This window comes from Neoarius graeffei, chromosome 2, assembly GCF_027579695.1.
Source record: "Neoarius graeffei isolate fNeoGra1 chromosome 2, fNeoGra1.pri, whole genome shotgun sequence".
NCBI classification, from domain to species: Eukaryota; Metazoa; Chordata; class Actinopteri; order Siluriformes; family Ariidae; genus Neoarius; species Neoarius graeffei.
Genome location: NC_083570.1, coordinates 42,548,653 through 42,575,358, shown reverse-complemented (window position 1 = coordinate 42,575,358; position 26,706 = coordinate 42,548,653). Strand labels below are relative to the sequence as shown.

The following is a 26,706-nucleotide window of genomic DNA, read 5'->3' as shown; positions in this document are numbered from 1 at the left end:
ATGTCTTCATGGAGCTTGTTTAGTGCATAGATGTATTGTCATGCTGAAGCAGGTTTTTGCCTCTTCGTTCCAGTGAAGGGTAATTGTATGGCTACAGCATACAGGGGCATTATTTACAATTGTGCGCTTTCAACAGTTTGGGGAAGAACCACATATGGATATGATGGTCAGGTGTTCATATATTTTTGGCCACAGTGTGTATATTCAATAATGCAGGGTCATTTGACAGCTTTCTGTACAAGACTTCCACCCTGATGCCCACATAGATATGGAAAATCTAGATGTTAGCTGCTACAACACATAAATGCCATCACCACATTAGGAGGTGCGAGATTCACTTTTCAGCCAGTGACGGTCTGTGGTTAGATGCAGCTCCATTCCTTCAAATTCAGCTGAAATTCGCTTTATGATTTTTATAACAAAAAATTGCATTTCACTTCAAATTTATACACACCATGTCTTGCCTTTTGTACTTACAAATATAAACATATCAGTTTCATTGGCCAAGCATGCCTGAACATACAAGGAATTTGTTTGCTGGTTTATAGTGATCCTACAGTGCAGACAAACACAAATAAGACATACCATGATACAAAAATCTAGTGAAAACATGATCACCACTCTCACAAAACACAGTGCAAACATATTCTTAAAAACCACTCGCACACAACTATTAACACATTGGCATCTGATAGTAAAGCGATACTGTGCAATGATTGTCCAGTTTGTTCGAAAACAGTATATGTCTTAAACAGTAAATAAATATATTGCACATGGTATCGGTCTCGTATGTGGGTATATTGCATAAGAAAGGGTAAAAAAAAAGTGTAGAGTAGTATACCTTTTAGTGTATATTAATAGAGTGTGTACTAAATGGAGAATTAATTGAGGTTTGTGAAAGGATATTTGTAATTTTTGTAGTTACCGGGGCAGAAGTTACTGGGGCCTAAATTTTCCTGTCCTGATTAGTGTGTTGCACCTGCCAGAGGGTAGGAGACTTAACAGGCTGTGTGCAGGGTATGAGGAGTCCTTTATAATTCTCTTTGTCTGTTTCCTCACACAGGACATGTACACCATGAAATTTAAAATAACGAAATTGATAGGGAAAGTATTTATAAATGTTGCGAAAGTGTGTCATTATAAAGGACATTGCCATTTGTTGGCACCATGGTGAAGATGAAGGAGCTTCTTAAAGTTCTCAGGGACATCACTAAACACTCCAGTGGAACATCAGCATCTGATGACAAGACAAAAACTCCATGTGTAATAGTGAGACCATGGTAGTAGTTTCTACCATACAGCACCATCCGCATCTGTATCTGAGAGAACTTCCATATCTACAAACTTACTATTACTTCAGCTTTTTAATAAAACAAAATCTTAATCCTGACAACCTGCTAAATGCATTAATTTCCTGGAGCAATCTCCTGCATGCTGCACTCCTGTCCTCTGTGTTAATAAATAAATAAATAAATAAATAAATAATTTTAAAAATTTATTTAGCTCAGCATTCAGAGTAGAAACAAGAGTGGGCATGGCCTACGCCTTTGCCACACCCATAACTACTTGGTATATTAGGTGAACTTGAAAGTGAAAAGGTGAAGTGGGAAATGACAAGTAAATGTTCAGCAGTTGTCTCTAGTGATCATGTGCGTTTCACTTTGCTGAACAGGAACTGCATACTTACACTTTGCAATTGATTTTAGATTTGTGTTTATCCATTTAATACTTTTTAATTTGGTTTTGCTGCTGTGCACAATTGTTTTAAATCTATTTTAACTAATCAAATTTTGGTCCACTGTGGGCAAAATATTTAAATGTAGAGAAGTGTGTGTTTGGACCAGGATTGGCCCAAGAGAATGGTTGATTTTTAGCTGACACTGCCTGGCATTGGCCCCACATTGGCAAGGTGGATTTTAAAGGTGACTGAAAGTCTGTGGGCCCAATGTTGTCCCAACAGAATGGCTAATTGGTGGAAAGTCTGGTGGGTTAGCATTGCCCCAACAGAAAAAAGTATTGGTACTTAACCAAATGGAATGACTGAATTTATGTTGACCTTGATGAAAATCTTTCAAGGATCTTCAGGCACCCGTAAAGTTCATTGTGAGGGTCTTTGAGGATCTCAACAAAGATCCTCAAAAAATCTTCAAGGATCTTTAAAATTCTTGACGAGATCTACAAGAGGGCGGCACGGTGGTGTAGTGGTTAGCACTGTCGCCTCACAGCAAGAAGGTCCTGGGTTCGAGCCCCGGGGCCGGCGAGGGCCTTTCTGTGTGGAGTTTGCATGTTCTCCCCGTGTCCGCGTGGGTTTCCTCCGGGTGCTCCGGTTTCCCCCACAGTCCAAAGACATGCAGGTTAGGTTAACTGGTGACTCTAAATTGACCGTAGGTGTGAATGTGAGTGTGAATGGTTGTCTGTGTCTATGTGTCAGCCCTGTGATGACCTGGCGACTTGTCCAGGGTGTACCCCGCCTTTCGCCCATAGTCAGCTGGGATAGGCTCCAGCTTGCCTGCGACCCTGTAGAAGGATAAAGCGGCTAGAGATGATGAGATGAGAATGAGATCTACAAGAATCTTAATAAACAAAAACCGCATTCAATTCCAAACAAAACAATTCTTTATTGATGCTGTCATAACCTATATCATGAACACAGTTATGTTGAACAGTCAGGAAAAAGCAAACCTATTGATGAGGTCATTATGTTCCCACCTGTTTGCTTTTCCCTGAATGTTCAATTGAATGTGGTATTTTTATTTTTTTTTTAAGATCCTTGAAGATCTTGTCAAGAATTCTAAAGATCCTTGAAGATCTTGAAAAGACCTTTGAAGATCCATGTTGATTATTGAAGATCCTGGCAACAAAATTGAAGATCTTGGCAAGAAGTTAAAAGATCTTTGTAGATCCTTGAAGATTTTTTGAGGATCACTGAGATCCTCAACAAGATCCTCAAAGACCCTCACAAAGACCTTGTTGGATCCTTGAAAGAGTTTCACCAGGGATATTTGAGTTTTTATATTTATACACATCTTGTTGTTTGCTAGTTCCTGTGAGAGGCCAACTTTGCACTTTTAGGCCATCACACATGAGAACATGCCCCCCAAAAGCAAACAGCTCCAGTTATGGAAAGCATTACTGTGTCCAGGTGTTCACTTCAGAGAGGTTCCTCTGTATTTTGTAAGATCCATGTACTATAGACTTGATTTCCGTGGCTTTCTTGATCTTGAGATGCATGTAAAGGTCTTGTGAGGATCTTGAAAATGTCCTAAAAAGAACTTTAATGAAATCCTGAAGATCCTTTCAAGATCTTTGAAACCTTGAAAATCATGAAAGGTTCTTTCAAGGATCCTTTGAAGATGTTGGCTATTCAGGATTCTGTGGTATATCCTTATCCAATTCTTAGGAATCATAATTATGTAAGTTTAAATCTATTTCCATCCTTGCCAATTCCGTTGAATTAGGATCATTTAAAAAAAATTTGAAAGATCCTTATTAGATCCTCGAGGATCTTAAAAGATCCTAACAAAGATCTCTGAGACCTTGACAATGATCCTTACAAGATCCTGATTAAATCCTTGAGGATTCCACTTAAGATCTTTTATAAGCTTCTGAAAATGATCCTTGTTAAATCTCTGAGGATCTTGGAGGAATTTTGCAAAGATCTTGTGAAGATTTGGACAAAGATCTTAAGATCCTTAGAAGGATCCTTCTAAGATCTTTAAAATATCCCTTGTTGAATACTTGAGGATCTTGCAGGATCCTTGCAAGGATCTTGTGAATATTTTGACAAAGATCCTGATCAAATTCTCAAGGATCCTAGCAAAGATCTTAACAGGAGCCTTAGAAAGATCCTTGTAATATATTTGAATGATCCTTGTTGAATCCTTGAGGATCTTAAAGAATCCTTGCAAAGATCTTTGTGGGGATCATTATGAGGATCTTTGTAGGATCCTTAAAAGATCTTTGTCAAATCCTTGAGGATCTTTACAAATGATTTTGCATATGAAGATCTTTCTAAGATCCTTTAAGGATCGTATAAATATCCTTATCTTTAAGGATCTTTGGCAGGTCTTTGACGATCCTCATGAATCCTTAAAGATCCTGTGAGGATTTTCACCAGAGGATGTTCCCCCAGTGTCAGTTTGCTACCTGGACATTGTTTTACTCCCCATCAACTGCCCTTATGTATAGAGCTGGGATTTAGCCATGACAGAGTTAGAAATGAGGCTAAATAAATAATTGCAGCTCATACTGGATTGTTTAATTGAAAATATAATGGTTGTACATTGATAAGCAGAAATCAATCATTTTGACTGCTTATCATCCCAGGTAGCATAGCTTATCTGTTACAGCAGTATTTACTTACCTTTGTCTCTTCTCATAGGTGATCTTCCCACATGATGCTAAACTTACAGAGAAGGAGGTAAGTGCATGAGGTATTTGCATTTTTTATGATAATAGATAATTAACTGCACTATTCTGTGTGCCTAAAATATTTATCTTTTTTTCCTTCAGAAAACAAACATATGCTACTTGTCCTTTCCTGACTCATTTTCAGGTGAGTTCAGTCAAGGTTATGAGAAGAATTGTCAGATCTTCAGAAAGGCTGTAACTTGTTTGAGTCCCCAGCAACACACTATTTACAATGACAGTGCCTTTGACCAACTTTTTTACTCCAAGGGACCAAACCGACAAGTGCAGGTTATCTGGTCGAGGTTGTCAAATCATTTTGTTTGTTTGGGACGGGAGATGCATTCATGGAGGAAGCTCCCAAGGCATTCTTTTCACTCGTGAGAGCAGCAGTGAAAACAGTAAGGTCCGTTATGAGCCAGTTCATTCTGAGCTAGAGGACTATTCACTTCTGCCACGGAGATACCGGGTTTGGTCAACACGATGTCAATTGATGCAGTGTGATCAGTTAATGTGTCATGCCATACAAACAAAGTGTGGCATAATTCCACTTTGTTGTGTGATGTGGATACAGTTCACATGTATGACAAATGATTGGGAATAGTCACATACACATGATATGAAGGAGTCATTCTGCCTCCAACTGAACACAGGAAACATGTTTTATAAACCGAATTTTTCAGCACTCATGTTTGATCAGATTCTTACCATGTATGTTAAATGAGGGAGCTTGGTTACTTGCATATGAGATGAATGATTCATTGTCATAATGCCACCACCGGACAAAAGAAAGTAGACCTTTTAAATCAGTCTTTTCAGTATTCCTCATAGAATATTTCTGCAAAATTTTTGTTATTGATTATCACGTTGGACAGCATGGTGGTGAAGTGGTTCACGGTCACCTCACAGTAAGAAGGTTCTGGGTTCGAACCTTGTGGCTGTCTGGGCTTTTCTGTGTGGAATTTGCATGTTCTCCCCTTGCCTGTGTGGGTTTTGTCTGAGGCTACATCCACACGACAACGGCAACGAGATTTTATTTCAAAAAATATCGCGTCCACATGGGCAACGGATCAGTAAAATATCAGGTACATATGGCAACGCAACGCTTGCTGAAAACGATGCAATACACGTGTCACACCTCTAGGGGCACTGTAAGACGGTCCCATCGGAGACACCAGAACAATAGAAGAAGTAGACGCATGCGCATAAACCCCTTCTACCCGGTGTGAAGCACTGTCAGGAACAAACACACAACAACAAGACGGCTGCAACTACGCGAGGAAATCGTGCCTTCTGTGTGTACAAATTAGTTTTATTAGTGTGCATAGTTTTATATAACTTAATTTTCTTATTGTGTGTGAACATTTTGAAAAGCATTTTTATATAATTTATATAACTTTTTATATTGTGTGAACATTTTGAAAAGCAGTCTTATCCAATAAAAAAAAAAAGAAATTCAAGAAATGGTTCAGTTACTTGTTTATTTAAAAGAAAAGCTGTATACAAAAGTGAATGCAATGCAGTGGTTCATACAAAACAGCGAGAGTGCTGCTTGTTCTAGTCATGTGGTTGTGACGTCATCGTAAACAAATACGTTCTACTCATCCAGACGACTGTTGCCAGATTTTTCCACTCTGGAACCCGTTCTCGTTTTGGGGCACCCAAAACACCGGTGCCGTGTGGGCACCAGGCCGAAACGATAAACAATTTTATCAGATTCACCTGAATTTGTTGCCGTGTGGACAGGGCCTGAGTGCTCTGGTTTCCTTCCACAGTTCAAAGACCTGCAGATTAGGTCAACTGGCTACTCTAAATTACCCACGAGTATGAATGGTTGTTAATTGTCTAGGTAATTAACATATGACACTGTTTAAAGCATATACGCAGAGCCATGGCCTTATGCACTCTCTGGACAATCAATGTAGTGTCTCAAGAGGTGGGATTCATTTTAACACAAGTGACTGTATTTTAAAAGATTGAGACAAAAGTCATGAAGTTTTCATTGCTTTTTTTTTGTTTGTTTGTTTCTTAGTGTTTTGCGGTTTGAAAATTAAAATGTGCCAAAAATGACTGAACTGTGATACATTCATAGTTACATTCAAAGTCAGTGGAGTGACTGGAGTCTGAACAAAGGCAACACAACTTTTTTTATTTTTTAAATTGCTCTACATTTCTAAGCTGACAGTTAACAGCATATTAACAATGATTTGCATCAGTTATACAACCCCTCTTTACAACAGTCTGTAAACGTCTGGGGACTGAGGAGACAAGTTGCTCAAGTTTAGGGATAGGAATGTTAACCCATTCTTCTCTAATGTAGGATTGTAGTTGCTCAACTGTCCTAGGTCTTTTTGTTGTATCTTCCGTTTTATGATGCGCCAAATGTTTTCTATGGGTGAAAGATCTGGACTGCAGGCTGGCCAGTTCAGTACCCGGACCCTTCTATGCAGCCATGATGCTGTAATTGATGCAGTATGTGGTTTGGCATTGTCATGTTGGAAAATGCAAGGTCTTCCCTGAAAGAGACGTCGTCTGGATGGGAGCATATGTTGCTCTAGAACCTGGATATACCTTTCAGCATTGATGGTGTCTTTCCAGATGTGTAAGCTGCCCATGCCACGCGCACTAATGCAACCCCATACCATCCGAGATGCAGGCTTCTGAACTGAGCGCTGATAACTTGGGCCGTCCTTCTCTTCTTTAGTCCGAATGACACAGCGTCCCTGATTTCCATAAAGAACTTCACATTTTGATTCGTCTGACCACAGAACAGTTTTCCACTTTGCCACAGTCCATTTTAAATGAGCCTTGGCCCAAACAAGACGTCTGCGCTTCTGGATCATGTTTAGATACGGCTTCTTTGAACTATAGAGTTTTAACTGGCAACGGCGGATGGCACAGTGAATTGTGTTCACAGATAATGTTCTCTGGAAATATTCCTGAGCCCATTTTGTGATTTCCAATACAGAAGCATGCCTGTATGTGATGCAGTGCTGTCTAAGGGCCCGAAGATCACGGGCACCCAGTATGGTTTTCCGGCCTTGACCCTTACGCACAGAGATTCTTCCAGATTCTCTGAATCTTTTGATGATGATATGCACTGTAGATGATGATGATGATATGTTGAAACTCTTTGCAATTTTACACTGTCGAACTCCTTTCTGATATTGCGCCACTATTTGTCGGTGCAGAATTAGGGGGATTGGTGATCCTCTTCCCATCTTTACTTCTGAGAGCCGCTGCCACTCCAAGATGCTCTTTTTATACCCAGTCATGTTAATGACCTATTGTCAGTTGACCTAATGAGTTGCAATTTGGTCCTCCAGCTGTTCCTTTTTTGTACCTTTTAACTTTTCCAGCCTCTTATTGCCCCTGTCCCAACTTTTCTGAGATGTGTTGCTGTCTTGAAATTTCAAAATCTCTCACTTTCGACATTTGATATGTTGTCTATGTTCTATTGTGAATACAATATCAGTTTTTGAGATTTGTAAATTATTGCATTCCATTTTTATTAACAATTTGTACTTTTGTCCCAACTTTTTTGCAATCGGGGTTGTAAAATGGAGGACAAAAAAATGTAAATCGGGAATCGAATCATGAAAAAAATGAATTGTCACACCTGTAGATCCTCTGGAGTCCTCTGCCAAGTCAAGATTCAGAGGAAAAAGTTTAAATTTGTGGCTTTTGAAGTTAGAGCCATCTGATTATACAGAGGATTTAGCCTCATTACCACCGACCGAATACCCTGATGTTGTGAACTCTCTCTCGTTCTACAAAAAATAAAAATGCATGAATAAAATGAAGTTACTGGGTTGCTGGAACGGCATTGCTAATATCTCACCTGGCAAAGTTGACCCACATTGTTCTCCTTGTGTATTCAAACTCACTAAAGTTTGCGCTGCTTCTGATCTGGCTTTCTTGGCAGAGCTTTCATTTCTCCTGTTGCTTCTCGATACTGTGAGAGGAGTTTTTGTCTTGATCTTATCGTCTCCTAATTTGAGTGTTGGTGCCCAGTCTGGATTTGTTTTATTGCGTAGGTTTGCCAGTGCTCCTGCAAGGTGAGAAGCAGAGTGTTCACGCTAAAGCTCAAAAGTTCAATTTAATCAGCAGAAAACGCAGCTTTAATTAGCAATGAACTCTTATCAGATATAAAGTGGTCACCATACACGCGGGTGTAATTAGCCTTTTCCTCAGTTAAGTCCTTACGATGTATGTTTTTGAACCACGGTGTTCTCTGGACAGGTCTTCATCTGTTTTGTTGCCATTTTTAATTATTTTGGGAATTCTGAAGAACAGTTTCTCTTTGTCATGAGTAGCATTCAGGGTTTTTTCCAGAAAAATTTAGTATGATGGCGCTCACCATGGCGAGGGAGCGAAGCGGGGGGGGGGGGGGGGTGCCGGTTGTCCCCCCCCCCCCCCCCCCCCCCCCCCCCGCCGTGCAAAGCCTTTGAAAAATGCTCCAATGGGACATTCTGAGGCTATCTGAGAGGGAAATTGTAGCAAATTGTCTGTCAACATTGAAAAAGAAAGAAGTAATCATCTTCTGCCCCGGACAGTCTTTGGCTTTCTTCTGCTTCATGCCGCGGGATGACATCTTTAAATGCCCAAGTGTCAACAAAAACAACTTGCGAACTACTGTCAAAAGCTCCCGCGCCGGTGGGTGAAAGGTCATTCAGTCTTGAGAAATCCCGCTCTACAAGTCAGCCGACGTTGCATGTAACCCATGTCAAATCCCACAAGAGCAGCCGCGACAAGTAAACAACTAAACAACATGGCGCCTCAGTCTGGAAAACGCCAATTCGGATTGTTTTTGCACCGTCTGGCGGTGTATCTACTATGATTGGAATATTTTTGGAGCAATTATAACGTATTTGATGATCAGACACATTGTCACGTAGTGTTGCTGGGATGTTTTCACGGAGTCGGTAAGGGGGCGCACGCCGAGAGTAAGAGGGCGCAGCGCCCCTGTTCCCCCGTTTAGACGAAAGCCTGGCATTATCACTGCAATTATATACCGCAGACAAAGTAGGCATTGTCTTTCTTAAAAGGCAATGAAATCAAAAGAAAATCACAAAGCGTTGCAGCAGCTCACACCTGAAACACCACTATCTTGGTTATTGTTATAATCCAACATGGTGGACTTCTGGTTTGGAAAATAAGTGGGATGTCGCATGCACATGAAGAATAGGGGTAGTAGTGAAAGGGCAGCAAATCTGACCGATCTTTAACAGTTATGGACGAGGGTGAAGGAGGAAGCAGGAGGATTACGAAGATTTAAAAAAAAAATTTTCTTGTAGAGCTTGTGAGGATCATGCGCAGAGGCTTCCAGCTTTCTCTTGTAGAAGGTGTTGGCAGCTGTAACATCGGATGAGAACTTGGACACATGGGAGTGATTTTAGAGGAGATCACGATCAATTGTGATTTCAGCCGTAATGGCATATGGGTTTTCTTGAGAAACTAATTTTTTTTTTCTCTTTAACATTGTTGCCATGGCGAGACACTCAATTAACAGGTCATACCTGGCAAACAGGAAGTGTGGCATAATTCCTCTGTACATCATGCACTGTGGCACAAAGTTCACATGTATGTTCCGGTATGCGGTGTAATACTGTATATTCCTCATGTCAATACTAGAAACAAACTCTTGGTCTTTGGTTAGTCGCTGCTAACGGCTATATTTTGCCATTCAGTCTTTTTACACATGAATGGTGTTTTATAAGTATTTGACTGAAAACGGTCAATAAACAGTTGTATTGTATCTTTCATAAACTAATTGGTTGAACTAAATTGGTTCTGTGTAATGATTTGTAAGAGATTTTGAACAGTATTTGCACATGTATTATTAACATTTTTTTGTGTCTAATAATAAATATCATGATGACCAATTCCGGGGCGGCACGGTGGTGTAGTGGTTAGCACTGTCGCCTCACAGCAAGAAGGTCCGGGTTCGAGCCCCGTGGCCGGCGAGGGCCTTTCTGTGCGGAGTTTGCGTGTTCTCCCCGTGTCCGCGTGGGTTTCCTCCGGGTGCTCCGGTTTCCCCTACAGTCCAAAGACATGCAGGTTAGGTTAACTGGTGACTCTAAATTGACCGTAGGTGTGAATGTGAGTGTGAATGGTTGTCTGTGTCTATGTGTCAGCCCTGTGATGACCTGGCGACTTGTCCAGGGTGTACCCCGCCTTTCGCCCGTAGTCAGCTGGGATAGGCTCCAGCTTGCCTGCGACCCTGTAGAACAGGATAAAGCGGCTAGAGATAATGAGATGAGATGATGACCAATTTCTTACTTCTGAGGTTTCACTTTTTTATCTGATGTAGTTCTGTTAAGAGGGTGTGATGATTGCTGTTTTGGGTCACAATGCCGAGCCTGTCAGTGTTACAGTAGACATGCTTTGGTTCTTTTATGATTTTTATGCTGAAGTTGTATGTTTTGTGTATTTATTTCTCCTAACAGGATGCCTTGGGGACACCCAGTTCAGTTTTAGGCTGCGCCAGTCTGTGGGACGAGTGAGTGGTATATGGTTTGGAGAGAAAGATGCGTACAACAGGGAAGCACCACTTACACTGCATGTAAGACACGTGATATAATTAAACAGAATCTGTCATCGACACCCAGTCATAGAGCTCTATATTTATCTTTTTTGTTAGAAAGAGATGGCTCACTTCTACGGCTATGTGTACTTTAGACAAGTAAAGGATGCCTCCATCAAAAGGGGCTACTTTCAGAAGGTGAGTACACAAGAAGATATATAAACCTTTTTTGCTGCTTGTAGGAATCTGTTCATCACTGGTCTGAATGTCTTTAGTTTATGCTTTAATAGTATGTGATTTTATAGTGCACTTTCCTTTTTGCTGTGCTTGTTCCTGAAGATTTTTGGTTTTATATGTTTACATGAATAGGCAAAAGCAGCAGGCATATTGTTAGCTCAATAATTTTCAAACAAAAGAGCGGTGCCTGAGTTTTGACTGATTTGCTTTCTTTGTTATGAATAAATATACAATCTATATGTTGGAGTGTACGTTAGTGGCTTAATTTAGCAGTGTTTTGAGCATGAAAATGGCTCCAGATGGAAGATTCCACTTAAATAGAGAAGATTGTTCTGGAGTCATTTCCAGAATTATTTACCATTTGGTAAAGATGTGTTTTATTTTATTTTTATTTATAATTTTTTTTTATTAAAAAAATCTTCATGCTTAATTAGCAAACTGAAGTAAATTGATTCTATGAAAGTTAAATAAATAAAGTGTCACAATTATGGGCCCTGTACACATCAGAAGTGATTGTGGAATGGATAAAGCAGGCTAACATTGGACTTAAAACAAGTCCTGACCTCAACCCTATTGAAAATATGTGGTCTGTGCTTATAAGTCAGGTCCATGCCAGGAAACCAACAAATTTAATTGAACTCTACCAATTCTGCCATGAAGAGTGGACAAATATCCAACCATAATTCTGCCAGAAGGTTGGTGATTGCTACCAAAAGCATCCCCAGAGGAAAAGAAAATTTAAAAAGAGATCTCAAAAATATTTCATTTACTTCTCCTAGACAACTATGAGATCTGTGTGACACCAAACTGAGACTAAGGGTTATTTCTCCTGTGTCTCATCTTTTTCTCCAGAGCAATAAGATGCACTAAATCTCAATTTAGTCTCCTTTTAAGTTTCAGACGAGATCTCAACAAGCTCTAATATAATTCTCAGAGTTTCTCGACTTAGATCAATGTTTTGGTTGTTTTTAATCATGTTGACTTTATTGTAATCCACATGATTTTTTTAAAATTATGTATTACTGTACTCAGAATGAATTGATTGAAAATGTATGATTGTAGGCTGCAAAGACCTTCTGCTTTTATATTAATTATATTTTCTATGAATAATTTTAAGTATTCCAATGCATGTAATTCAGGTTTTTTTTCATGAACCACATAAAAGGCAGGCTTTCGTCTAAACCGGGGAACAGGGGCGCTGCGCCCTCTTACTCTCGGCGTGCGCCCTCTTACCGAAATGCCGATTGAACCCCAAGTCACACTTAGGCCATGCACTTGTATGCTACTGCACAACATGCAATCTCTCAAAACGATCTTTTCTCCGTGAAAACATCCCAACAACACCACGTGACAATGTGTCTGATCATCAAATACGTTATAATTACTCCATAAATATTCCAATCATAGTAGATACACTGCCAGATGGTGCAAAAACGATCCGAATTGGCGTTTTCCAGACTGAGGCGCCATGTTTGTTTACTTGTCGCAGCTGCTCTCGCGAGATTTGACATGGGTTACATACAAGGTCAGCTGACTTGTAGAGCGAGATTTCTCGAGACTGAATGACCTTTCACCCACCGGCGCGGGAGCTTTTGACAGAAGTAGTTCGCGAGTTGTTTTTGTTGACACTTGGGCATTTAAAGATGTCACCCCGCGGCACGAAACGGAAGAAAGCCAAAGACTGTCTGGGGCAGAAGATGATTACTTCTTTCTTTTTCAATGTTGACAGACAATTTGTTACAATTTCCCTCTCAGATAGCCTCAGAATGTCCCATTGTAGCCTCAATTTTTCAAAGGCTTCGCACGGCGGGGGGGGGGGACAACCGGCACCATCTCCCCCCCCCCCCCCCCGCTTTGCTCCCTCGCCATGGTGAGCGCCCTCATACTAAATTTTTCTAGAAAAAAACCTGAAAAGGTAAAATAAAAACAGTAATTTATTGGTAATTTGAGAGCAATAAAGTTACTATTTCAACAAAGTCCAATATCAGAATATAGCACTTTTTATCACTTAAAAATACTACAACCACTACCATTGCCTCCAATAGCGAACACATTTGTGAAAATAGTTAGGAAAATAACTATCAAAACAGTAAACAGAAAGCCACACTTTTGACATTTGCATTGCAGAAATTTATTTTACAAAATGCCAACAAAAACCAGTATAACAATATGTTTCACTGGACATCTCAAAAGCAATAATCTAACAATATTAGTACATGGAAGATTGCACTTATCACAGTCTTTCAAGATCATAAAACTATATTAGCATCCAACAATGTAGCTTTTAAGACCAAGAAAATACATTTCAGCTGTATCAAAGTTTAACTGCCAAAAACTCAGACCATTAGTGGCGTCAATGTAGTATATTCAGATGTCTGTATCTTCTCATGTTAAGCCCCAAAGTGACCTATTTGTGTGGCAGTAGATTAATAAAACTATTGAGATCACTGACATTTGTCTTGGTATGGCATCACAATACTATCTGCCCATCAACTTGAGACTTTACATTTTCAGTAAGGAATTTCTACTAGTTGGAAAAATCATGGGCTCTTCTGTTCACAATAAGATCATGTCTTTGAGTTCATAATATGTTTAGTCCCTTTCAAGTTTGTTAGGGAAATGTGCAGCAAACACAATACCAGGCATTGAGGACAAATCAATGAACATCAACTTTCCCAAAATACTTTCAAGTCCAACTACTGTCCTTTTTACAGGAACTTCCAAGAGGCTCACAATATGGAAACATGTCCCACCTGTCAAAGTGTCCCTTAGAAGATTTATGCCTGCAACTTCAAATTCATTCACAAATACAAGATTTATCTCATTTTGACCTTCACTGGTTTCTTTGTAGGAACACAATAATTCAATCTGGCCATATTTGATCTGCATACCATCACAAAATAACACTGTGGAATTGTTCCGTCTTTTGGCTTTGACATACTGCTTGGAAGTGTAAACCGTTTTCCCTATTTGAGCTCTGTTATATGCCTTGACAACATTAGTATATAAAACCTGACCAAGAAACTGTTCCAGAAGAGACATATCATCAGTCTCAAGACATCTGTTGAATGATGCCCCTATCATGGCCACACTATTGACAATATTAGTAGCTTGATAACTAATGCCATTTGTCATTCTGGCCAAAAACTCGGTAGCTACTGTGTTCAGCTTTATGTTTTGTGTGATGCTAGGGAGAGATTGTATAGTCTTTACAGCATTAACCATTTGGACAGGTATATTCTGGGTCCCATGTATAAGACGAAGTAAGTACCCATTTTTGTCTTCAAAGTGAAAGCAAGAGTGTGCCCACAGAGGTCCAAGAGCTCTTACACTATCTGCTAAATGGACAAGTAAGTGGATATTGGCTGTCATGTATCGTTCACCATAAAGTCCACTCATTTGAGAACAGAAATTCCAAAGTAGTTTTTCAGCATGATCTATTTGCACAGGGGTTATTGTCTCCATCATAAGAATGAAGATCGCTTCACTAAGGAGCAGGAAATGGTTGTAGTACAGGCCTGAAAGAATGCCCCGGAATACAACTGGCCCGAAAAACAGCAAAATGGACCGATACTCAGATGCTTTAAAGAACATTCTGTGAGAGGACACAGAACGAGGAAATCTGATCAAAAATGGCGGTCTTATTTCTTTCATGCGTTTGTCAACTTCTCTGACTGACCTAACCATACTGAATGCAAATCGGGAAAACTCTGTGGAAAACCACAAAAACATCAATAGACGCATTACTCCCAGTAGTACAGAGTGCATATAGTCTATACCTGTACCCAAGACCAAATCATAGTTTTTTAGTCTACTGAGAAAGGTAGGTCCCTTCACCCCACGTACAATGCTGTTGGAATCATAGGCCATCTTGGCATTATCTACAAACCCCTTGTGGGTACGAGGCGGGCCTTTTGGATCTGTCCTCTGGAAAGGAAAGGCATGGACATGACCTCTTTCTCCTGTCTTTACTGTTTGACCTGGCTGTTCACACTTTAGACACCCAAACTGTCCATTGAATTGAACAGTATTAAGTACCAATGCTTTTGCAGGCAAATCGCAGGTCCCTGCAATGGTAAAGGCTTTGCATATGAAAGGCTCTTGAGCTCCTGCAAACTGAACAGAAATTCCATCTCTTTCGATTTTGTTCAGAGTGTCACATAGTGGTTCAAGGAATGTCAACATTGACGGCTTTGAGTCCCCAAACCAAAGACCTGCAAATATCATGTTTTCTCGTTTAGTGCGTTCAACAAAGTTTAACTCGTTTATGACACAATAAAAAGGCCACACAGAAAACTTTGAAGACTTAAAAATGGGTATGCCATCAGTGTTCCACATTAAAGAAATGTTTCTGGAATCACTGAGAGGCCCATTACAAGTAGTCAATTTCTGATAGGCTTCTCCGTCATATATGTCCTCAATACTGTCATGACACTTTTTATGTCTATTAAACCTGAACATAAGTTTTTCTTCAAAACCTTCCTTAGCAAACAATCTCTTCACCTGTGCTTCAATGGGAACCTCAATGAAATAGGAAGTTGACCCCTCCATCAACACATTGGCTTCACAGGTTTTACACTGGTTCTCTGTACTCTCAACAGTCATGAAGCATGCACTACAGTATTTGTGCAAAAGCGGAGAGGAGGAATCATCAAAAAATTTTTTAAATTTGTGTAAATTCTGAAGACATTCAGTCTGGATATCAGAGGGGCAGTGCAGAGAGATTAGTGTAAGCAAGTCACTGAGAGCTTTTCCTGTTATTTTGTGTCTATTTGCAAAAGTCATTATGAGGAGAAGACTCTCTGCAACAGAAATTGGCGCATCTCTGTAAATTGGACGATCTCCAGTGTTTGTAGGGCTTTTGGGTTCTGTTCCCTCCCCTTGGTTTAGCTCTAAACCATCCTCAAATGATAGGTCATCATCAAATGACAGGTCATCGTCAAATAACACATTTTCATCTAAAGTCCCTTCTTCAACAAATTCAGGTAGGTGATCAACAAATGTATCTATGTGAAAAGGCTGTTCAGGCTCTGATTCAACATTAAGTCCAGAGTGATGCATCTCACTTGTGTGTCCATTGCACTGGGATGGATGGTTGGTGTTATGGAGGTCACACAAATTTGTGTTCGAAGAGTCTTCCAGATTCGCAACGTCATCAGCTTCCAGATTAGCGGAACTGGTCTCTTGCTCGGTGCGGCAGTCATCTGACCTCGAGTTTGTTGATTCTAGAAAAAAAATTCCCAATGTATTTAGCAAATTTTTTTTCTTATAGCAATGACTCATTTACACCAATTGTTGAAAAGCAGTATTGGCGCATTTATAGCTTACTAGACTAGACATGTTTATTTTTCACTATACTTCTGCTAAACACATTACTAATTACTAGATTATTAAAGTGTTATAGTCACCTGAGCTGCCAGTAAAACCTTGACTAACCAAGTGAGGTTCACAAGTCTCACATAAGTAACAGTGATTTATTGGATACATTAACTTTTCTTTGAAATAACACTGCAGTCGATCAAAATTTAAAGCTTTACAACATGCAATTTCTTACATGTCTAACAGAGTTGTTTACATTTTTGCACATTCGTTACCTCTGTTCTCCAGTCCTTGTGTGTCCGGCTGAAAACAGAGAATAATACATTTAACATATTTAATACTTGCATGCAATTTTATTAGGCATACCTGGGTAAAATCAATGCAGTATATGACAAATCCTGCTATAAATCCCCCTTTCATGTGGATTAAAATGTTAATATTTTATTGAATCTGTTTGAGAGGTGATACTTCAGTGTCAAAACTATAAGTAAATTACACATATATTTACATGTACTGTGTACCGGAGGTGGGCTGATTATTGACACGGCCGATTACCAGATCTGATATTAACCATTTATCTGACTATCTGCATCAGTTAAATCATTTAGATAAATTAATTAAAAAATGTGGTGCTTTGGCTCTGATGCTTCATACAATCTGTAAGGTAAATAAAAACTACAGTAATCAGATAAATGTAGTGGAGTAAAAAATAAAATATTTGTCTCCAAAATGTAGTGGAGTGGAAATATTAAGTGGCAAGTTCAGTACCAACACTTGAGTAAATGTACTTATATCCAATCAGTGATTGGATATAAGTACATTTACTCAAGTGACAATAAACAAATAATAAAATGTAAATTTCCTTACCTTTCTTCTGTATCTTTTGCAAATATTTTGTTGGCTCTTCACTCTTCTCCTCCAGCGTGAGTTGTGCCTCTGTGCCATTTTCAAATGAAAATCAAACGAGTTGCATTTGGCGCGAACAAGTTGTGAACTTTTAACCCAGTAGATGATGCAGCCCTAACGTCAACATTTCATTGGGAGAGAGCGCCATCAGTCACAAATGCTGCATCATGATTGGTCAATTGACATCGGTCTGACTGACGTAAAGTCTTACGTTAATGGTTGGAGTGCGGGAAGGAGAGCTGGAGGAAGAACCGTTACAGGACGTAAAAGAAGGTAAGCGACATCTTTGTCAAGCGTAATTTGGGTAAAACTTTGTAAAAATTTAGATGGCGTGTGTTTATGTTGGTTCAGATACTTTTTTTTTTTGAAGAAACTGGTCGGCATATGTAGCAAATAGTGAAGCTAGCTAGTGAGGCTATAGGCCTCACTAGCTAGCTTCATGTGCTAGCTTCATGGCCACATGTGGCCATGAACTTGTTATGATTAGCTAACATTAACTGGTAACTTATTGCGGTAATATCTTTATGTAAAGAATATGCACTTTGGGATTTTTTTTTCACAAACAGTGAAGTGAGTAATACTGAACTCCATTGAAAAAAACTTCAAATTAACACAACGATGATTGTGATGGATCGCCTGCTAGCCGGTCATTTAAGTTACATTGTTACCGAAATTAGTCCATATTTACCTACAAAATATGTGCCGAATTACATTGAAGTGGCTAATGAATGTTATTTTTTCAGTATTATCTATGTTGTTTATCCTAAGACTGCTCTAAACAAGACTTGTTGTAAATGGTGTATGTTTATAAGGGAGCAGGCAGCTGGACAGAGTTCAGTATCTCCAGCACACACCTCCAGCGTTTCAGAGCAGGTCATACTGCTTATTGTTTCATGACTTAAACATAATTTTATATACTTATTCATGTGTTAATTCTTCAGATTTCTGTGGGTGGTTAATCATATTATATATATATATATATATATATATATATATATATATATATATATATATATATAATTAGCAAACAAGACAGCAAGTCTGATTTGGTGATCAAATCTTACCATAAAAGTATGATTTTTGGCAATTAAGATATTTGCATTGGAGCCTCATGCATATTTAAAGTGCTTGCTGTGGCCAAAATTGTAATGTGTTGAAATTTAAGAGGATATGTCCTCTTAAAGACCATGTTTTTCAGTTCCTGAGTTGTCTGATATGGTTACAGTAACACATCTCTGTATCCAAATGTTTCAACAAGATGCTGTACCAAATTATGAGATATGACATGATAAAACTAAATAAGACATTGAACCACCTTTTTAAATAATTAAAATGTATTATACTTTTATGTATTTAACAGAATGGATGGCCCAGCAGGAAATGCCAAAAAAGAGATGCCAAAAAAAGAGATGCCCAAAAGAGTGCGATACCCACCGAAGAAGTTGCGTTTTTATGAACCAGACCCTGGCTCACCCAAAGATGACTCCGATGGTAATTATTTCACTACACGGCTTAGCTAATTTTTGGCGTGATTGTCATTTCTAATTTACTTTGGACACTATAATAACCAAAATCTTTGACAGTCTCTGGTCTCTTATAACTGGGATTATTATTATCAATATATTGGCAGCTTCAGCCACAAACATTGATTTACAGGATTTTTTTTTAACTAAATGTCAAGAAAGGCGAGAGTAACCCCCACTTGAAACTGTATACATTTTAGTGACAGAATTTTACAACTCTATTGGTCAAATTATCACTACGTTTGGGGCTGGGAAATTGATTTAAAAAACGTTATTTCTAGGGGTGCAACGGATCAAAAACTCACGGTTCGGATCGTTTCGCAGATCAGAGTCACGGATCGGATCATTTTTCGGATCAGCAAAAAAAAAGACAAAAATAACTTTGTCTTTTGTTTATTATGTAAAACACTTACGGTCGAGTTAGTACATGGTAAAAGTAATTAGGAAACGTAACAATAGCACTTTGTTTATTTGCAGAGATGAGAATTTTCCGTGGAGCCGCGGAATTCCAAGTTTTTCCCGCTGAAAATGTCTTTTTTGTGAAACGTGTAAATCCGTTGAGAAAATTTCGGGGGGTTGGCGCGAGGCGAGGCTTGTGGTGGCACAAGCAGGCAGGACCGACCGCCCACCAGCATCTTTCGCAGGAATGAGAATTTTCCGCCAATTGGCGGATTTCCGACTTTTTCAGACCAAAATGATCGTTTTTGAGATCGATGTAAATCCGTTGAGAAATTTTCGGGGTGTGTGTGTATGGTTAACGATCTGTGGTCACCTTATAATGCAGACATCCTGAGTCTCCCGCATATTGATAGCGGCTCCCTGATGCCCGCAAATTGGAGAATATCTCCCAGAATCTAGAGCAAGCGAGCAAGAGCGTGCATGCGCAACATTGTCTACCTCGCGCATCTTAGAATGTGCGCATATGACAGAGTGCGAGAGAGAGACTGCGTGTGTGCCTGTTCATGTAGCGCATGCTAGACAAAGAGCATCCTGATTGGGTTACTCAGCAAAATAAGCCAATCAGCTTTCAGTATGGGTGGGCTTTTATCCCTTTTCTTGAGGACCGACGTTTTCAGTTGAGTCAGTGCAGCCTACAGGATCGGCATGGCAGAGAGAGCGCGCGCCCCAAAAAATGAAAATACAAAACCCACTTCACCTCAGATTACACAGAAGAATCTCCCTGTCTAATAATCTCCCTGTCTAATAATCTCCCTGTCTAATAAGGGTAGAAAATAATGACAGTTTCGCGCGATGTACTGTTTGCAGCAGTGGTTTCAGCATTGCCCATGGTGGCTTAAATGATTGTAAAGGACATGTTGAGGTGAGGAGTGTCATTTCATGTGCATTATATTTAGGTCTACAACAGGCTGTCATGAAAAGACCAAACTTACTGAAGATTTCCGTAAAGTAACAATGTATGAATATACATCATATATATCACATATATATATCAAATACACGTCATATATAAGTGTGTATCTTTTATAAATGGGGTTAGCTTATCTAATGTAGCATGTTGGGGAGAATTATAGTATCATATCTATATTTCTGATAAAATTTTAGGTATGATACCGTGTATAACTTATTGCTCATTTCATTGGGGGGGGGGAGGATTGTTGGCGTGTGCCGCGCGGGAGCGTCTGGCCAAATTTTTTAGGCCGAGATGAACTTATAGTTTTTGATTAAAAAAAAATTTCCAATATGTAATGCCCATTGTACATGCCTGTTCTTTAATTCAAAATCACCATCTTGATTTTCAGATTAACCATATGGTATCTGTATTACATTACACAACATCCTGTCCAGATAAAACCTAGTTAGTACACACAACAGTTGAAAGGGAATTGATAAGTGATGTTGAATGTTGCCTGCTTAATATGCAAGAGCTCCTGCTACCATGATAACATCAGAAGAAAGCTGAAGAGAATTACATGATAGAACTTTTCTCTGGTTTGCACTTCATTGTAAAGTATTAGAGTATTCAAAGACTTGAATAGCTAAAGTGCAGAAATATAATACTGTAGAGCTCGTTTATATTAAAAGGTGCATTGATTTTTTTTTTTGAAATCATCAAATGTGAATTGATTAAAAACAAGTCTCTTGTACCATATTAATCATTTTCACCTGGTAGTCCACCAAGTAGGGGAATTTATTTCCAAATAAATTGCAACTATTTGCTGATAAAATTAATGGTTTTGGGGTAATAAAAAAAAATAGCCAAAAATAATTAGCTCCCGCCCCCTGGGCCCCCACAGGGGCTCTGCCCCTGGGCCTCGCTGGGTGCTTGCGGCCCCCAAACCTCTGGCTTTTTTCAGACTTTTTAAATATTTTTCATTCTCATCCCTGCTTTCGGCAGCGCTCATCGCAAAATTAGTTGCAGCTGTGATAACGGAAATTGTCATTGCTTTCTTCAATATTTATGCTAACGACAACTCACGACGATTTCCGGCAACGTTTTGGCGCTAGTTTCATCTCACTTCTACAGTTCACAGAGAAACAAGCTATACGTACATGGTTTTGATCACTTCTTAAGTTCTAGTTATTTTGGTTAGTTTTCAAAGTTATTTCGCCAATATGGCGAAAGTTTTGGACCGCAAAAATGAGGATCGTACCAGGGAAATTGAATGGGATAAAGAACTGTTTCCGATGGGCATGGCTCAATAGTAGCGTTACCGTGCAGATAGGGACACAAACTGTGACGACGTGCCTGACGGAACATATCCGAAAAGTGGACGTGCCGGGAAAGGTTCTGTGTATTCTGTGCTCAGATACGATCAATTATGGAAACAGAGGAGCTAGAAACATCCAGGAGCACATCAAAACAAAAAAGCACAAAGGTACGTTTTACTTAAATTGTCAAAGATAGAGTCAGGAGGAATCTAATATATCGTTACGGTTACCTCCATTATCGCTCACGATATATATTTATTATCTTAAAGTTTATAAACGTTTTAAACCATCATTGAATTTGAAAACATTCATATATAAGGCACACCCCCCTTTGAACCCCCCCCCCCCCCCCCATGCACGCTTTGCGTGCGTTATGTCTGCCCTTGGCAGACATTTCAGAGTTTTTTTAAATGTCCCATTCTCATCCCTGTATTTGATTTATGACCAGTTATGGTCACAATTCATAAATTATCATATTATCAAGTTATTGATTAATCATATAGGGTTAACAAAACCTCGGGGCACCACCTTCCTGAAGCTATGTCCTTGGGAGGCGAAAGGAATCTCCTAGGAAGCTTAACAATAATTGTATAACCCAAATTAATCAATATTACAAGATAATAAAGTCTCGTTATTAAAAGCAGTCTCATAAACTTTAGTAGTCTCAATTCTCAATGGTAGGATTTATAAGAGTCAGTCAAAGACATATAAATTTAGATTTTGGTACAAAGAAAGCTAGGTTATTAAAATAACACACACAACACAAAGTAAACAAAGAGTACGATCTTAAGTTGTTACAGCCTAACCTCAGCAGCGGTGTTATAGCAGTCCTGACATCGGTTCTTCGTCTAGCTTGATCGTAGTTACTTCTTCCTGCACCATGACTAAGGTTTTAGCAGCTGCTATCTGGCTTTTATCTACAATTTATGTTGGCGGACTTACAGGCGTGTCTGCTTGAGGAAAGGTGAGGAAACATGCAACCAGGTGTTTGTTTACCTGGAGGAGGCGGACATCTTGGAGAAATTAGTAGAAATAACCGCATGCATAGAATCTTGTTGATGTTGTTGATAATAAAATCCATACAATAATCATTAAATAATGAAATAGAATAAAAACAAAGTGAAAAGATAGAATACAGAGTGCATGATTTAAATCAAATACATTGTTATTGTAAAGTGTCACATGAGTGAAGAAGTGTGAAGCAATTGCAAAAAGAATAAAGTTAATGCTAGTTGAAGGCTAAAGTGAAGAGATGAATTTTTATCTTTGCTAAGGTCTAAGAGGATTAGAATTGAGACCAATAAGATATAGTAGCATGTTTAAGTAAGATTGATTTTTAGCCTGTACTGGTTTACTCAAAATCTCCTTTACTTACTCTATGTTCATTTTCAGGACTTTTTGTATTTTTGACCTTTGAAGATGGATACACGGCAAAGATATTTAATGTCTGTGATATACTAAGCAAAGATGATAAACCCACTGCCTGCCTTAGAGATCTGAAGCCAGGGGAAGAAGTACTTGCAAGATGGTCCGACAGCAAGTTCTACCGCGCCACAGTGGACTTCGTTGGAACAGATAACAAGACAGTGGATGCCAAGAAGGCCACAAAGAAAGACATGAAAAAAAGAGATGCAGCTGCTCAAAGATTCTACAACCTTCCATCACTACCTCAAGCAGGTCAGTCCACCTCTGTACAGGATCATCCAAATACTGTGGACCACAATGTCATCCAGCCTCCAACTACCTGGCCAGTGTACCAACCTCAACCTATCGAGTCATCTTTACCTATCCAGCCACAGCACCAGCCTGTAACTGCCTGGCCACAGTACCAGGTTCCAGTTTCCCAGTCATCGCCACACACGCATCCATGTTACCAGCATCCACCTATCCAGCCACTCCACCAGTATGCACCCACTCTGTCTCCAGTCACACATTGTTCCAACCTTTCGCAGTATCCAAAGCATCACCAACCTCACACGGCACTGCCCACATCTTCAGACCTGTCACAACAACCTGTTTTGGTGGATTTGGATCACCGAAGACAGCCACCAGCTCCTACTGTAACACCCAAAGAAAGCTTTCTCAAAATGTTGTACAGTCCTAATAAAAACCAAAAACCTGCTGTTCTTGGGGATCAGAGCCAGCCTAGTACGTCTGAACATGAGACTTCTTCAAGCTCGTCATCTGCAGATACTTTAATCATCGAGCGTGATCCACTTCCAGAATATGGAGAGCCAGTTTTCAGTTTGCCTGAATCAAGAGAAGACAGATCATGGAAGCCATGCAGGGCATGCAAGCCAGAGGTGGAAAAATTAGTGGAGGAGAAGGCCAAACTGCAGGATGTGCTGTGCGGTATAAGTAAGTACATTTTGTCTCTCTGTTGCAGTTAATTGTTCCTTTAACACTTACTTTTTTCTCTCACAATTTTCCTAATGTACCAAATTAAACTAAAACTTAAAAGCTTTTAACAATTTGGTAAAAATCTTTGCCCATCATGAAATCTCTTGATTTTTTTTTTAAACTAGTCTCTTCCTTTTCTTTAGTTTATTTTTGCTGCTGTGTCCCTGTAAGGTAATTCATATTTTGTGTCACAGGTGGTGAGCACCTCGAGGCATTAAAAAGCTTTCTGAACAAAGTGGAACAGATCCAACCTCAGGCTGGTGTTGGGGCTCCAGAACACAGATCTGGGAAGCAAGAGCTGTATCCAGAAAGTGGCCTATTCGTGTCTTCTACCCGCCTGGCTGCAATACATGCAGAAGCAAAGAAGGACTGCCTCCGATTGTTCCATCTTCTTTTTGATGAGTTCTTTACTGCAGCAGAGTGCCGAAATGCTGTGGCCTTTGGGAAGCACGGGAAGGTGCCAGATGGGAAGACAGTCCTGGATAAGTTCAAGGTCAATGGGATTCTAAGTAAGTACATTGCTTATTGTTAACAATTTATGGAAATATGGAAAGGTTGTGGAAATCCATTATTAAAAATACATAACAAAGAAGCACAAATTATTTTCAAAAATGAATTTGTCGTAATTCTACTTTTTATTTCTAGTTTGTTTCCCTTCTTTCTTCTGCCCCTTCTCACATTCATCACAATATCTGGCCAAATTTGGCATAGTTTCTGATGTGTTGGAACCCCATGTATCACATAGCTACATTTAATGTTTTGATTGTTTCAGTGACCTCACAGTTTTACTGAATTTTCTCATGTGAACCATAGAGATATTTCAATGTGAATTTTGTGATATCGGGATAAAAATAGCTCTCAATACTGTAGGGCTGTAACAATACACCCAACTCACGATTCGATTCGTATCACGATTTTTGACCCACGATTCGATACACCCACGATTTTTTTAAATATGTTTTTTTAAAGTAGTAAATTTGACTTATTAACATTTACTTACTTACATTAACTATTTAATAACAAATAATTCAGACCACTGCAGAGAATGAGTAATATGTATGCAAAAACGAACAAATGTATATCCAAAGATTGTTTTATTTCTCAAAATAATACTGTTGAGCCGGAAGCTCTGGTTTTTTTTTGGTTCTGAAAGTCATTTTTTCAAATCGTGTAAATCCGTTAAGATTTTTTTTTGGGGGGGGTGTAGGGGTGGCTGTCTCTCTCTCATAGGGCCAATGATTTTCTGTGATTGTGGAAAACAGATGGAAATTACGGAATTTTTATAGTGAAACATTGCTCGCGTGTCAAAGTGTAACTGCCGCAGAAGGCTTCTGCGTAACTGCTGCTAATGCCCAAGCAGACATGCCTTTCCGGTCAAGGCAGCTTTGTCGGTGATTGTGATTGGTTTGTGGCACACCTAGCCAGCCAATGAGCTGCTTGTTTACAGATTCACTCCCGCGTCGCAACCAAAATGGCAACCGCTTAAAAGAAACGAATGCTCTGGTGGCCAAGGACGCCATATGGTTGCCAGTGGCGAGTGTGGACGTTGCGTGACTCGCAGAAGATTGTCGCAGGTCGGCGAAAAAACGACTTACTAATAGATATAAAAAATAAAAGTAATTTAAAAATGTAATTTAAATAAAAAGTAAAGTATTCATAAATTGAAGTTTGGAAGCGCCTCTGTTTTGAGGCTGAGGAGAAGTTTGAAAGGGTGTACCGTGATTCTGCCTTCTTGTATCTCGACACGGATCGTGGCTCTGCATATCGCGATTTCAATACGCATATTGTTACAGCCCTACAATACTGTCATCATAACTGCTGTTACATTATGAAATTTGTAATTTGTGCTTTCTTTTCTGTTTTTTCTTGCAGCTTACATCATGCGCTGTAGTACCCTGGATGGATGGACACCTGTGGAGAAAAGTAAGGTCAAAAAAGCCTTCATAAACAAATGCCGCATCAGGGCCACAACACTGTAAAGTATTGGATGTGGCACACTGAGACATTTGTTGAAATGACCATGTCCAAAAAAAGCCCCTGTATACAAATGCTGCATGAGGGCCTTAAGACTCTAAAGTTGTTAAATGTTGTGCAATGTGCACTGTTGTAAAGTTGTGCTGATACTGCTTAAAACACTGGAGACCTTGTTACTGTTTTAAAAACATAGGTTTACTGAAAAGGGACACATTTATTGTTCAGGTTTTATAATGACAATGTGAGAATAGCATTTGCTGTCTTTCAATGTTAACTTTATTGTAAACATTGTTATTGTTAACATTATTACAGCTACTTGAAATACTCAAAATACTCCGTCATTGTACTTAACAATTGAGTCCTGCTGTTTTGAATTTGAATAAAGATTCAGATCATTTTATTCATTCAGCTCATTTGCTTCATTCAGCTCATTTGCTATAGAATTATAAAGCCTGATGGTTTTATATATATATATATATATATATATATATATATATATATATGAGGTGTGCGTGTGTACGTGCCATATTGCTCCATAGTAGCTCCAGTATTGCTCATTTTCTTCTCCAAGAAGAAATAAAGGAGCCATTAAAAACACTGAATTGAGATTAGCAAGGTATCTCCCTTAAGTCTCAAGTATGACTCCCTCTAATTACTCTGTCTCACCTATTGCTCCTAGTGAATTTTAGGAGAAACATATGAGAAACATTTTAGACAAAATAGAAACTAAAATGAGGCTGAGAT

At 39.2% G+C, this 26,706-nt stretch overlaps 1 protein-coding gene across 5 annotated transcripts in view; it reads left to right on the top strand.

Moving 5' to 3' along the window:
- dennd6b (DENN/MADD domain containing 6B) overlaps positions 1-26,706 on the top strand; it is an 89,637-nt gene that overhangs the window by 31,566 nt on the left and 31,365 nt on the right. The window contains exons 1-6 of one of the 5 annotated variants that reach the window (XM_060914261.1): positions 11,090-11,131; positions 17,499-17,668; positions 18,756-18,886; positions 22,981-23,946; positions 24,183-24,497; positions 25,861-26,362. In XM_060914261.1, coding sequence (XP_060770244.1) covers positions 17,553-17,668; positions 18,756-18,886; positions 22,981-23,946; positions 24,183-24,497; positions 25,861-25,967 — 1,635 coding nt within the window. In that variant the 5' untranslated portion in view covers positions 11,090-11,131; positions 17,499-17,552 and the 3' untranslated portion in view covers positions 25,968-26,362. Of the gene's footprint in view, positions 1-4,381; positions 4,421-4,512; positions 4,556-10,856; positions 10,973-11,050; positions 11,132-17,498; positions 17,782-17,826; positions 18,269-18,755; positions 18,887-22,980; positions 23,947-24,182; positions 24,498-25,860; positions 26,363-26,706 lie in introns of those variants that run through there. The other 4 variants (XM_060914260.1, XM_060914262.1, XM_060914259.1 and 1 more) reach the window with 4 other exon arrangements.